We start from the raw sequence: 14,213 nt of genomic DNA on the forward strand, positions 1-14,213 counted from the left end.
AAGCAACGGGACAAAGTAGGATTTTTTTAAAACGTCTCACCTCTCATCCAAGAGGCTTCTTCAGTTCGCCCTTTTGAATGAGAGGTGAAAACGTAAAGTAGGACAAAATGTTCAATTTGAGTGAAAAAGGCTAAAATTGGTGTGCAATACAACATAGAGAAGGACTTTTACATTGAAAATGTAATACTGTCCTACACTTTAGCATCCTCAACGCTACCACCTTCAGCTCAAACTTGTTTACACAGTGCTATTATCTCAAAGACTTATCTTCATCTCACTGCAGTCATGAAACCCCCTTTTTGAACCTTCAAATGACCATGCCTCACTCCATTTTTGTAGTGTTTTTTTTTTGGATGTGAAATAACAAGAATGAGTGTTCAGTGCATTTCATTCTTGATTTACTGAAAACCCCAGAAGTAGTAACAACTACAACAATGTAAAAACATTTTTTTCTTTTATACCGTAAACAAAACATGTCCTCTAAAATGGCATGTGAATTCCACTGTTGTAGATTTCTTTCTGAACATATATGCTCAAATGTAGCCTATGCTCTAGCAACAGCTTTAATCTTAACAGGCAGCAGACTTTTCTGTATAATCAACTTTTTTCTTTAGCAAAAAAACAAAACAGAAAAACCCAGACCACAGAAAAAAAAGTGCTGCACTTCAAGGTGAACTCATCGAATATATTCCTAAGGCATACATTATGACTTAGTATAACTTTGTACAGAGAGTCATCTACTCTTTGATGAGTATTGTCTCATATCAGAGTATAAAAATTAGAGGCTTGACCGTAAAAAGTAGCTGCCACATGTCCGAAGGAACATCATGTCAATAGTCGTTTTTTTAAATGGCAAGGTAAACAAGGTACAAAGCTTCTGTGAAATAGGAGCGAGTTGTGTTCTTTGGTCTAAACATAAAGAGTACTGTTCCTTTGGTCCAGCTGTCGCCGTAGTGAACGAGAGCAAAGCCAAACGTCTTATATTGCAATTAGACTATGTCTTCAAATAAACCTTTAGATTTCTGTATGTCTGAAACTCATAGTAACCACCACATAGCAGGCAGTAGGTTTACATATTTACACATTTCCTCAATGGTAACGTGGTAACACAATAAAATGCATTTGACAAACAGCCTATGGATTGAGACCAATAAGCTTGCAACTGAGGCTTGGTCTGCTGTTGAATTAGTCATATTCTGCACTTACATTTTTTGACATAAATCTGCAGATGTAAAGAAAATATGTCGAAATCAAAGAAAAGCCGAATAGAACAAGAACCAGCGACTACTGCATCCTATTACATAAGCAGTTTATGAAAACTTTATGAAAATAATGGGGTAAGGTAAAAGACAAAAATCGAAGAGACACATATATACACATACTATATGTGTATATATATATATAAAACATATACATATATACACACACTTATATGTGTATATATATATATATATGTATATAAATATATAAAGACAATTAGTGCTTTGTTGGTAATGGATTTTAGAATTAAAGGTGTGTGGTGTTCTGAATTTTTTCAAAAGTATTGTCTATTTGTACACTGGATGCGTCCGCTGTGGCTACAGTATGTTGAATTGTGTCTCTTGGATGAGTTTCTTCATCCACTGGACGTGTGTCTGCATCCTCGGGTTCACTGTTGTCTTCCAACCCGCTTCCGCTGCATTCCGACTCCTCGCTGTCACTGCCACAAGAGCTGGATGTCTCGTCTTCAGAGTCGGAGTAAACCTCAGCCCCATGGAAGATGTAGTGATTGGGTGCTTGAAACAGGTACTGGCCTGCTGTAGGAAAATATGCAAAGATCTTGTTTTATTACAGGGTTTCATTACATTGAGTTTAGTACATTTAATATTTTCCTTTTACCCTTTGAAGCCCAGTCCATTGCCATGTCAGTAATTGAGACAGGTTGTTCATCAGCATACATAAGATTCTTTTCTGGGCTTTATTATTATTTTTTCCCTCTAAATGTAATTTAATTGTTTAAAATTGGAACAACATCCTTGGTAGTCTTGTGAACAATTAGGAAGTCTTTAAAATGATAAACCATAGGGCCATTGTTCCTTTTTTCACTTTGACTGTCATTAGTAACCAATTTATTTTGCTCAGGAACTAAGCATTACCATTTAAACCAGATAATCAACATCACATAAATGTCAATTTTTTTTAAAATCAAGTGTGAATAAATATGTTAAATCTTTAATAAATTGTTAACCTATAGAACACAAATTCCATTACAATTTCAGGAATGGCCTTTTTATGCACTTTAGTTGGCCATCTGACCTGGCCACAGTGTAGACTGTGATATGGACCTTTAGAAACCATGAACATATATGCTGCTTGTTTTGCACTTTGGTGTTTTGGTTGTTGGCCCATCCATGACAACTACTAAAAGCTAAAATCACAGCTTTTTGTCAGTGTTGTAGCTGAAGGTTAATATAGAGCTAAGGTAGACAATCTGTTCCTACTTTCATCCTCAAAAGGCATGACTGAAAAGTTGCAGTTTTATTTCATTTACATCCTCATAGTATAATTATTTTCCTCTGTGGTATTGTTAAAGGCTCACCATCAAGGCGTTTGCTAATTGGACTTCTGTTGATTCGACTTATCCAAAACCGTCTGCGAAATTCCAGGTTGGAAGTTGGATTCCTTATTTCAGCAGCCTCCTCCTTTTCCACGCCTTCCGCAGGCAAATCAACTGGAGGTAAGAGATTATTACCAGCAGTCTCTGTGACATGTAGATTTTCTGTGTCTTCTGAGGGCTTAACTACTGAGTGTGTACTGTTCTGCTCCTGCTCCTCCTGAACTGTGTCGCTGGAAGCAGGCAAGACCTCGCTGGGTAACTGTTCTGGAAACCGTGGGGGTTTCTCTGTGATCTCAGTCAGTCTTACAGTGTTGAAGCAGAGCTGCTCAAAGTCTCCACCCAAACGATGACAGAGCTCATTGATAATGACATCGCAGTCCCCAAGTAACTCCACATCAAAGTTGAGGTGAGGGAGCTGCTCTCTGTTGATCAAGACCTGAGGCACGTCATGAGGAATAGAATCTGGATGGGAAAAAGAAAACAGTAAAAAGAGCAGTGTGATGCTTTGGCTTTGGTGAAAAAACAAGAAATTAAAAAAAAACAAAAACCTACTTGGGATGAGGGCAACAGGACGGACTTTAAGAGAAGAACCAATGACAATCAAAAGATCCACTTCATCTTTGTCCTGCTTCATGGCTCTGTGGAACATTTCTGGAAGATTCTCACCAAAGAAAACAATATCAGGCTTCATGATTGCCAGTGGGATATCTGGACACTTTGGACAATGAGGAACAACCTGGAAAACAAGGAAGCTTTTGTCAGAAACAATTAAACAAAAGATATATACATGTACGTCAACTGAGTGTCCCAGTTGCATTTACAAGTATGGTCAGTTTTAAGGCTCAGATTGACCAAAATCCAGATCTGTATGAACAGAGCTTTCTAAAATTATACACAACAGCTTGATCATGGGCACTTTATTTTTACTGGTGCAAACCAGTAAAAATATCTTCATTATATTTCTACAATCCTAACAAGCTCTGAATTTTTTTGTTGCAAATGTTCTTTTGCCAACGCCACTGATGCTGCTTATCCAGCAGTCCGTGGCATAGTAAAACGCACGACAGCAAAAATATTAAGCCTTCTGATGCAGTACCATGCAGGACTTGGTGAGCAGTGGGTAAATACCTGGTTGAAGATATCTTCTCTTATGGTATCGCAGTCCACTTTGTGTTTACAGATGAGGCAAGATGCCGTTGCAAATGAGCCTGAGATAAAAGTTATTCAGAGTATAATCACTGAGATGGACATAAATGACAATTGCTGACAACAATACGCTACTTTACTTACCGTGACACTGGATGATCCGCTCCACCCCTGCCACTTGTTCTAAAGTATCAATGTTTTGTGTGTAATTGCGCAGTAGCTTCCCTTGTTTATCAAGCATAGATATGAAGTTATGACAAGGCGATGGCTGAAACTGACCAGGATAAATCTCCTGTAACAGAGTAGGCTGTCAAATCATCCAATTTTCATAACAAGAATCATTAGTCACCTTATAACATACAACTAATAATACATCATCCAAAAGATAATCTAACTAAGGTCAAAGAACTTATTTATTTAGATGTACACTTTCCTAAAAAAGTTATCACAAGATGTCTCTTATTTTTAATGACTAAAAATTCACATTTGGAAACTTTTATATTAAATGATAAAAACAAGATAGGGGAGATTGTTTTATGGTACTTACAAACAGAACATCCAAGTCATGACTTTTAGTATGTACAGTACATACAGTACATTAGACAAACCTTAGCAAACTTAAAAAAAGGTCTTGGATCCCGTCTGAAGTAATCAATGTCAAACATTGCTTGAGGGTCTGGAAGATCCGGAAAATCTACAGCTAACCGTGCATAAATTCCATCCCTTGAGCGAAAGTCTGGTATTCCACAGGAAACAGACACCTAAATAAAAAAGTGGAGAAGCAATTTGATTTAAAAAAATTCAGAACACGTACAATAGGTGAAATATTGATTGACTTTAAAATACTTTGTACTCTCACCCCAGCACCCGTCAGCACAAGGATCCTTTTACTTTCTTGGAGGAGTCTCACCACATCTTCCAGTGTGTTAAGGTCCTTCCGTTTCTTTCTCTTTGGAGGTTCTGAGATGTTTATGATAATCTGCCACAATGTCATATCATCTAAATCTGGTGGGAGCACGGTCTCAGGCAGCAGGTCCCTCAGGATGGTCCTTGGATCAGTCTCTCTGATGTGTTGCTGGATGAAACTGTATGATCCTGACAAAGAACATAAGTGATATGTTTCCTTTAATGCTGAAATAAACACCAATTTTAGATGGCTCAGTAAAAATATAACACATAAATACATATATATTCCTACTGGAGTTGTCTGATTCAAATAGGTAGACGATATATGATTTACTGATAAATGTATTTACCATGTCCACAGTGAAATCACTTGTTTGCTCATCTTAACTTTTCTTTAACTCGCCATCTTGTAGTAACAAATCTCTATTCACATGTATAGTTCTACACACTGTGACAGAACAAGAAATACACCCAATATACACAACGTACAACAACACAATTTACCAATAATACAATTTTACATTCAACAGCTGAAAGGTTTGATGTCATTTCAATAATTTCAAAAACTACTTATTTGGAAATGTAAACAATGAAGTTTTCTAACAAATAACCCACTTACCTATTTGGGGCTGAGGGGTCCAGTCACTGGAACTGGCATGAGAGGATCTGTCATCTTCCTCTGTGATGTGGTCTGGTGTCACTGCCAAACCATTGGAAGCAAAATCATCATGTTCATGAAAATCTGAGAATAGAGAGAAAATAACAATGAACACTGAGCCTGAGATTTGTGGCATCTGTCAGTTCATTTCCATGGCCTGTGAAAATACAGCAAAAAAATACAGACAGCTTTAATGCAACTTGAAAATACTGCATCACCAACAATACCAAAATTAGGAAAATTAGGGAAGGTGCTTGATTTTGAAGCATTGGCTTATTTTAGGTGAGCTTCTAAGAGGATTAACTATTCCTTCAAATCTTGGAATAATAAACTTCTGTGGAATTAGTTTGTGCTATGGAAGACAATTCAACCACCTGAAGTAGGAGTGTAGTTTCTATATTTACACGTACTGAGCATCAGTGCTCTGCACTTTCTGCCCAGCTATGAGTTCATGTACACAGGCTTTGGCATACCCTACCTCTGTGGACAACGGTTTCTGCACAACATTAAATGCATGTAAAAAGTTGCTACACGACCAGACAAATAAAACAATGATGTAGTTGGGCACTCGTGGAAGAGATCTCATGCTCTGTTTACAAACAGAGAACCAGACTATTGACCAGCGGATTCCATATTGCTTTAGGTTTGAAATCGTACTTTATAGCGTCAATATTCGTCAAACTTGTTAGCGTGGAATGAAAAAATATATATAAAGAGTTTGCCTGAGAATGATCACACGTTTTGTACTGGGCGTTAGCTTGTTAACTTAGCTGAACTTTGTTTCTCTAGCTAACTTGCCGGCAAAACAAACGCCGCATGCCGTTAGTCAATTAAAAACAAAGCCATGTTGAATTTCCCCCCCGTTTTCTTTCATACCGGAGCCTCCTCGTTTGTGCCCAGCATGGCACTGTCTCCCAGTTTCACGGCTGGTCCATAGGACGCGGAGAGTTCATTGTTGTCTTCACCTAGCGCTGCTGCTGGGGCCTGCTCTACCGCCATCACCGGCTTTGCTTCTTTCCCCGCTGGCTGCGCACAATCCACCGCCGCCGCCTCCCAGTTCTCTGTGTCCGCAGAGGCACACATAAATTGTTCTGCTTCAGCAACTTTGAATCCGCAGTTTGTGCCCGGTGCAGTTTTCGATCTTTTTGCGACCGGTCCGTCCATTCCGAGGGCGCCCGAAAGCCCAGTACCGAGACCGTCTTCGCCGTCCGCCATCTTCAGCCCGTCGCGCCGCTGCCGAGCAGATTCTTTCTCTCCTACAGCTGGCTCATTTGCATAGAACACGTGACTCGCATTTTCTTTCGTAGATAACGTCTGAACGTCAGAGTACGTCAATGACGTACAACAGCCACAAATATTGATGCATTCAAGTACATTCCGTTTTTGTGAATCACATCTGATCCTACAATAATGGGAAATTAGCTGTACAATTGAAATAAAAATTTTCTTAAAATTAAGCAACTGTTTCGACAATTATTTAATTAATGTTTAACATCCTTAATATTTTTTAAACATTACGCACGGTTACATTGTATTTGCCACCTAATGTGCAAACAAACATCTGTCCACACCTTTTGTCCGAACACGTGAATGCAGCACACGTCAGTTCACGTCTCATAGACAGTAAAACGCGATTAGTTTTAACACTTAAGTAAATTATTCGACGTCAACAGACTAAACATTTAAAATATATAGTTTTGCAGGTTTAATGAGTAACACTCTGCCGTACAGGTGAAGGAACTGTTGTAGGAAGTTGTACTGCGCATAAACAAAACCATCGTTAACCTGCTTTACTTATGGAGGCTGTTTTGAACTGCAAACGAGAGGACTTGGAGGATTATTACGGTTTATTGGGCTGCGATGAATTGTCAACGGTAAGAGCCGGTTGCTTGTAAGGCCTGTGTTTGGCAGTTGACGCATTGCATATTTTGGTTTTACATAAACCAAACAATACTGCTTGAAGAGCTGACTAGTAGAATATAGTCAGATACGACTGAATAACGTATGTGAATAACTAGAAGTAGCCAGTTATAAATAGAAGGAATGTCTGCCTTTTAGTTTATACAGTAAATAGAGACAGACATAATTTTTAATGTAGAAAAGAGACCTGTTGCTGCGTCAGCTTAAGATGAGTCATCGGCTGAATTCTCTGTGGCATCATTGTCTTTACTTGTTATAACTAGTTATAACCAAAATATTACTTGTGTGAAAATGTATTTATTTTATGATGTTTCTTGCAGACCGAACAGATTATGAGCGAATACAAGATTCGTGCCATGATGTGTCACCCAGACAAACATTTAGACAACCCAGGTGCAGGTAAACATGTGGTTTATTTGGCTGTATACATATTTCCTGGCTTTGAAAACACAATAATTGTTGTGAGTGACATACATTCTGGGCATTGTTGTTTTATGACAGTGGCAGATTTTCAGAAGCTCCAAGAAGCCAAAGAAGTACTGTGCAATGAAGCCAGAAGAAAAAACTATGACCAGTGGTCAAGAAGTGGTGTTACTATTCCTTTCCATGAATGGCATGCCTTGAAAGACTCTGTCAAAACTGTATGCAATATTTTTTCTGAAGTACATTTCTGAAAGTCTTTTTATTTTATTTTTTAACCACGCATTCCTAGTAATATATGTGATTACCTGTTTACAGTCAATGCATTGGGCTGTAAGAACAAAGAAGGAACCAATGCTGGAGGCACCAAAGGCAGAAAACGGGGAATCCTCTTTAACAGAGAATCTACACTGTAAACAGGAGAGTACAGAGATCTCTTCGTTTGATGCCACGTCATTGTCAAGTAAGTATTAATACTCAAAAGGCTTTTTGTGGTTGCAATGATGTTTTTATTGCAAATAATTCTGTGTTCATGTGCCATGTACTTTTGATTAATTGTTGTGATGGCTACAGACATCTATTCCAATTTATAACTATAAAGATAAAAAAATATTTCTAGGTACCATTATTTTTAACTCAAAATAAGATTTTTTTTTTTTACCTTTTGTCGTTACTGTTTAGGTGACTACTGCCATCGACGTTTCCGTTGGGCTGCGGACTCTCCATCCAGTCTCTTGCAGAAGTTCAGAAATTATGAAATCTGAATACAATAACAAACCAGAGTTGTTCGAATGTTTGTGTTTTATGTTGTTTGGCTCTCATGGTCTATAACATGCCTTATCTGTGGAATAGAGTTACAATGAAATTATTTAATTTATATATGTATTTGGTAGTCATGTTGTTATTTTTATGAGCATAGCAGTTGTAGTGATGTTGTATTCACAATGACTTACCATGTGATGCAAATGTCAGTGTTGTGTGTCTTGTTTTTCAGACAGGTCTGTTTACAGTGTGAAAATAAACTGATTCTTTCTGTGTACGTTATTTACTTGTGTATAGTGTCAATATTGTCAGTAATAAAGAAAAAAAATCAATTCATGTGTGGTATTTTGGCAGTTACAACAATAGACCTCATCTTGTTGCTAGAAGACAAGAGACAATGACATTAGGAGAAAAATCTGATCTGGAGTGGAACCAAGCACAGTCGAGCAAAAACACTCTTTGGATTGCTATCTAATTAGATTAGATGTACTGGCATTGTACTGATCAAGTAATTTACAAAAACAACATGTCTATTGTTTTTCAATCATCAAAGAGAACCTTAGCTACAGTATGTGTTGCATCTTATTAAAGTGTGTATATGACGTACCAAACCAGAGATTTGGTTGTTCTCCCTTAATAACAGTTAATGACTTAATGGCATTTTATCGTTAAACCTATAGGAGTAATGACATTGTCTTAGAGTTTCATTCGTTTGTTTGAGATTTAGGTTAAAATCCATTGCCAACCCATCCACGTTATACAATCTAGTGTAAAAGCACTATTTTTTGTAGAGTGTATTAAGAATACCCGGAGGCGACTTCTGCTACATCTCTATATATGTTTTTTGTTTGTTTTTAAAGATACGCTTTAGGTATGTTGTTTCGTGTTTGGATATTAGTTGTTTGGTATAAATAAGATCGAGAGGCCAACCGATATACGAGATACAGTTGTTGGTAAGACTTGGTCAATTATAAATCATTATAGATGATGCGTGTTTTCACCAGTAGATGTCACTCCAGTGCATGATGACGTCATTTAGGTAAAAGCTAAAAGTCCGATATGAGCCATGTACAAGCGCCGGGTGTGGTGGCGCGCGCCTGTAATCCAAGTCACTGGGAGGCTAAGGCTGGCGGATCGTTTGAGCTCAGGAGATCTGAGCTGCTGCGGACTATGTCGATTGCGGACTCTCCATCCAGTCTCTTGCAGAAGTTCAGAAATTATGAAATCTGAATACAATAACAAACCAGAGTTGTTCGAATGTTTGTGTTTTATGTTGTTTGGCTCTCATGGTCTATAACATGCCTTATCTGTGGAATAGAGTTACAATGAAATTATTTAATTTATATATGTATTTGGTAGTCATGTTGTTATTTTTATGAGCATAGCAGTTGTAGTGATGTTGTATTCACAATGACTTACCATGTGATGCAAATGTCAGTGTTGTGTGTCTTGTTTTTCAGACAGGTCTGTTTACAGTGTGAAAATAAACTGATTCTTTCTGTGTACGTTATTTACTTGTGTATAGTGTCAATATTGTCAGTAATAAAGAAAAAAAATCAATTCATGTGTGGTATTTTGGCAGTTACAACAATAGACCTCATCTTGTTGCTAGAAGACAAGAGACAATGACATTAGGAGAAAAATCTGATCTGGAGTGGAACCAAGCACAGTCGAGCAAAAACACTCTTTGGATTGCTATCTAATTAGATTAGATGTACTGGCATTGTACTGATCAAGTAATTTACAAAAACAACATGTCTATTGTTTTTCAATCATCAAAGAGAACCTTAGCTACAGTATGTGTTGCATCTTATTAAAGTGTGTATATGACGTACCAAACCAGAGATTTGGTTGTTCTCCCTTAATAACAGTTAATGACTTAATGGCATTTTATCGTTAAACCTATAGGAGTAATGACATTGTCTTAGAGTTTCATTCGTTTGTTTGAGATTTAGGTTAAAATCCATTGCCAACCCATCCACGTTATACAATCTAGTGTAAAAGCACTATTTTTTGTAGAGTGTATTAAGAATACCCGGAGGCGACTTCTGCTACATCTCTATATATGTTTTTTGTTTGTTTTTAAAGATACGCTTTAGGTATGTTGTTTCGTGTTTGGATATTAGTTGTTTGGTATAAATAAGATCGAGAGGCCAACCGATATACGAGATACAGTTGTTGGTAAGACTTGGTCAATTATAAATCATTATAGATGATGCGTGTTTTCACCAGTAGATGTCACTCCAGTGCATGATGACGTCATTTAGGTAAAAGCTAAAAGTCCGATATGAGCCATGTACAAGCGCCGGGTGTGGTGGCGCGCGCCTGTAATCCAAGTCACTGGGAGGCTAAGGCTGGCGGATCGTTTGAGCTCAGGAGATCTGAGCTGCTGCGGACTATGTCGATCGGGTGTCCGCACTAAGTTCGGTATCGATATGGTGCTCCCGGGGGAGCTCGGGACTACCAGGTCGCCTAAGGAGGGGTGCACCGGCCCAGGTCGGAAACGGAGCAGGTCAAAGCCCCCGTGCCGCTCAGTAGTGGGATCGCGCCCGTGAATAGACGCTGTAGTGCAGCCTGAGTAATACAGCGGGACCCAGTCTTTTTCTATTCATTTTTTCGTTTTCAAACAAATGGGCCATTTACTCTACTGCTTTCTTGCCCTTCTTTGTAACACAGCCGACATTTTATTCCCCTATGTTTTCCTGGCAACCATCTAGAAGACTAGAGAGTTCGCTGGTCCGACACTGCCTCCCCCTGGAGGAAAGGTACAATAACATTTTTAATCAAAAAATAAAGGACGAGTCTGGCTTTTCCTTAGATATATTGTTTTGATCGTTTTCAATTAAAAAATAAAAACATCACTTAAGCCTACAAAATATGATATATATCATATATATCATATATATGTTTATCTGAATGTTAAGTACCCGGTTTATCATTGGTTTTGATAAATGGCAACATTTTTGATTTACATAACTTTTAACCTAACAATGCCAATAAATACATGTTTACTCGATTAGCGTATCTGAAAAGCAATGGATTATTATTTTTATATTTTCATGTGAAAATTACGGGATTTTCATATGGATATTTTCAGGGACCAGGACTTTTTTCAAGCTAATGTTTACTTACAAATAGTGTACTGTAGTCTGAACGGCTTCAAATGTATATTTACAAATATATTCGTAGTTTTAAGGTTGGAGTTAGGTCTAGCTCAAGCGCTCGCAGTTCCAAAGAGTCTTATTTATAGATTTTGCTATGCTCTCTTACACTTTTGGCTAAATTTTATTGGTTGCTTGGAGCTTCTTCTACTTTGTGATTGGTTCAAATGTCTGTCAATATGACACTTGTCGGGGTCGTTTCTGGCCAAGTCGTAGCGGATTGCGTGTGTCATTTACCTGACTTGACTAACAGAAAGTAAGAGTAGCACAAACATGGCGGGACGTCTGCTTATTCGAGCCTGCACTTCAACGACATTGCGTCTGGGTAGGAATGCGGTGGCAAAACCGTTTCAGCGAGCTTTGGCCATAGACGGTAAGTTTTTCATTATTGGGAAAAGTATCAGACAGTCGAGCGGAGCAGTGTCAGAGAGCGGCAATCACAGGTCAAGTGTGAGACCTCAAGTAACCCTGGATAATAAAGAATACTCCAAATGTACTTGCCCCAAGTGACTCTTATTTTATACAAGAACAACAACAAAAAACCGTGTTGCTGGAGCAGACATGTGCTTAAACTAATATATACATTTGCTGTTATTAGTTTAAACACTATGTTTAAGATGACTTATTTGTATTTATGTTTCAATAATCAAACCTCAACATGCTGTTAATATACAGTACGTGTAGTGAAGGTCATCAGGACTTTGTGTGTTTGAAAAGGCCTTTGATTGACCCTCCTTCTTTGGCAGGCGTGTGTTGGTCTGATGCCAGTTTCCTCATAAGGGACATTGGTGTGGGTGGAGGCCTCCATCCATTGCTGACGTGCAGTTTCTGTGGCACTCAAACACACATGCTCAGTCAATGACTGATATAGTCTAATAATTGTTGGCACAAAGGCATGTATTTTTTCAGTGAAAACCCAATGTTATGTTTTTTAGGGATACCAACAGATGAGGAGCAGGCCACTGGGCTGGAACGACGTGTCCTACAGGGATTTAAAGAGGGAAAAGTAAGCTCTCTGTTTTAGCATGCAAGTGATCACCTAAATATTTCTTCATTCATTCATCACAGTCCATCACAGGAACACATATCCCCATGGAACAATGACAATAAAGACTATATAAAAAAACACAAAAACTAAACAGCCATCCATACACACTTTAATCTAGTTAATTTAATTCTTTAGGATTTTGGACTTGGTGAAGAAATTAGAATAACCAGTTAAAACACCCACACAGAAGGATAACAGAAAAAAATACATACCTATGGTTAAGGATAAAACCCTCTTGCTGTAAGGCATCACAACTGACCTGTCTTCTACAGTGTGCTGAAAACATGTCTTTATATGAATTATTATATTTCACATTTTGCCAATCAAATCAGCATGACGTGGACAGCCATGAAAATTATACTGTTAAAAACAGTCTACAGTAGTTTTCGAGGAGAGCAAATGTAGCTCTCTTGCTGGTCCTGCAGGTGGCACTATTGACAAATTTAAAAGTCCTGTTCTATGAGTTACTGTATTTGGCTGGTACAACATAGTGGTTGTAATTAACAGTTAATATTAATCACTGTATTCTCATGATGATGAGTCTCATTATGGGGCAATGTTGGCTTGGTGGTTAAGGAAGCAGACTTGGGTCCAAAAGGCTCGAATCCACCAACTGCCAAGTTACCACTGAAGTGCACTGAAAAGGCACTGTCCCCCGGGGTGCTTAAGCTGCCCCCTGCTCACTTTGATGAGTTAAAAGCACACCACTGCATATACATTTCGTTGTGTGTGCAGTGGTCGGCTGTCTCACAATGACAAATAATTCACTTCCTTCTTCTCTAATGACAATATGCAATAACTATCATGTCCTTAAATCCTGTGTTAAAATTTTCCACTACAGGATCCATACAGTGTACTGAAGCCGAAGCTCTATCCTGGCACCAAGGAAAACCCTCAGCTTGTGCCATGCAGTATAGACAAGAGGCTGGTTGGCTGTATTTGTAAGTAAAACAAGTTCTCTCAATCTTTTGTTTCTCCTTGACAAAGCAAGTTTTCGTTTAAAAATATTTTCTGCAGGTGAGGAAGACAACACTGCCATTGTATGGTTCTGGGTCCATGATGGGAAACCACAACGCTGTCCTTCCTGTGGTACCCACTATAAGCTGGTGAGCCATGAAGAGCTTCATTAAAAATAATGTGACTTCTACAGAAACATGACAAAGACAATCACATTTGCCTTCTACGTGGCCATATATACTTCGATGTGTAATGTTGATCATTAAAGTGTGACCCTTGAACTGAACCGTCTGGCTATACAGTACATGTGTTGATGATTTAATCCCACATGCTTTTTCCAAAAATAAAAGTCACTGGTCATTTTTAGCACTCATTAGACAGTAAGGCTACAAACTATATCTTCTCCTTTTAATTAGTTTCAATATCAATGGATAACTTTAAAGGTGCCTGCAAACTTCAACTCAAAAAGTTATGTATGCTGTACAATCCATAAAAAAATTAAATAACCACAACATCAAAAGTGTGTTATATCCATTGGCTGACACAAGGGACATAAATCTCAGGTATATTAGCAGAAACGTGTAGTCTTCTAAATGGAACATGTTGGCCATTTAAGTTTTGTGTGGATATTTTGGCCAT

At 38.2% G+C, this 14,213-nt stretch overlaps 3 protein-coding genes across 3 annotated transcripts; 2 read left to right on the forward strand and 1 right to left on the reverse strand.

Annotated features, from left to right (window-relative positions):
- Window positions 1–352: 352 nt before the first annotated feature.
- sirt1 (sirtuin 1) lies at window positions 353–6,590 on the reverse strand. The gene is made up of 10 exons (XM_008327592.3): window positions 6,183–6,590; window position 5,780; window positions 5,268–5,390; window positions 4,602–4,837; window positions 4,351–4,503; window positions 3,887–4,034; window positions 3,725–3,804; window positions 3,149–3,332; window positions 2,579–3,058; window positions 353–1,796 (listed from the first exon to the last, which is right to left on the reverse strand). Exons 1-10 carry the CDS (start codon window positions 6,519–6,521, stop codon window positions 1,507–1,509), a joined length of 2,034 nt encoding a protein of 677 aa, XP_008325814.2. The 5' UTR covers window positions 6,522–6,590; the 3' UTR covers window positions 353–1,506.
- A 297-nt stretch (window positions 6,591–6,887) lies between these two features.
- On the forward strand, window positions 6,888–8,740 carry dnajc12 (DnaJ (Hsp40) homolog, subfamily C, member 12). The gene is made up of 5 exons (XM_008327591.3): window positions 6,888–7,180; window positions 7,547–7,625; window positions 7,728–7,867; window positions 7,965–8,109; window positions 8,328–8,740. The coding sequence occupies exons 1-5, from the start codon at window positions 7,103–7,105 to the stop codon at window positions 8,408–8,410; spliced, it is 525 nt and encodes a 174-aa protein (XP_008325813.1). The 5' UTR covers window positions 6,888–7,102; the 3' UTR covers window positions 8,411–8,740.
- Window positions 8,741–11,759: 3,019 nt separating this feature from the next.
- On the forward strand, window positions 11,760–13,860 carry cox5b2 (cytochrome c oxidase subunit 5B2). Its single transcript, XM_008327590.3, has 4 exons — window positions 11,760–11,942; window positions 12,505–12,575; window positions 13,459–13,558; window positions 13,635–13,860. Exons 1-4 carry the CDS (start codon window positions 11,843–11,845, stop codon window positions 13,745–13,747), a joined length of 384 nt encoding a protein of 127 aa, XP_008325812.1. The 5' UTR covers window positions 11,760–11,842; the 3' UTR covers window positions 13,748–13,860.
- Window positions 13,861–14,213: the final 353 nt, after the last annotated feature.

This window comes from Cynoglossus semilaevis, chromosome 15, assembly GCF_000523025.1.
Source record: "Cynoglossus semilaevis isolate Cse_v1.0 chromosome 15, Cse_v1.0, whole genome shotgun sequence".
Lineage (NCBI taxonomy): Eukaryota > Metazoa > Chordata > Actinopteri > Pleuronectiformes > Cynoglossidae > Cynoglossus > Cynoglossus semilaevis.

Bases quoted from the DNA above. Each gene is read 5' to 3' on its own strand.
- sirt1 (XM_008327592.3), bottom strand. From the start codon at position 6,521: ATGGCGGACGGCGAAGACGGTCTCGGTACTGGGCTTTCGGGCGCCCTC. The intron at 4,504-4,601 runs GTGAGAGTACAA...TTTTTTATTTAG, and splicing joins TTGTGCTGACGGGTGCTGGG to GTGTCTGTTTCCTGTGGAAT. The intron at 3,333-3,724 runs GTATTTACCCAC...CTTGTTTTCCAG, and splicing joins GAGAAGATATCTTCAACCAG to GTTGTTCCTCATTGTCCAAA.
- dnajc12 (XM_008327591.3), top strand. From the start codon at position 7,103: ATGGAGGCTGTTTTGAACTGCAAACGAGAGGACTTGGAGGATTATTAC. The intron at 7,626-7,727 runs GTAAACATGTGG...GTTTTATGACAG, and splicing joins TTTAGACAACCCAGGTGCAG to TGGCAGATTTTCAGAAGCTC. The intron at 7,868-7,964 runs GTATGCAATATT...ACCTGTTTACAG, and splicing joins TGAAAGACTCTGTCAAAACT to TCAATGCATTGGGCTGTAAG.
- cox5b2 (XM_008327590.3), top strand. From the start codon at position 11,843: ATGGCGGGACGTCTGCTTATTCGAGCCTGCACTTCAACGACATTGCGT. The intron at 11,943-12,504 runs GTAAGTTTTTCA...TATGTTTTTTAG, and splicing joins GCGAGCTTTGGCCATAGACG to GGATACCAACAGATGAGGAG. The intron at 13,559-13,634 runs GTAAGTAAAACA...TATTTTCTGCAG, and splicing joins GAGGCTGGTTGGCTGTATTT to GTGAGGAAGACAACACTGCC.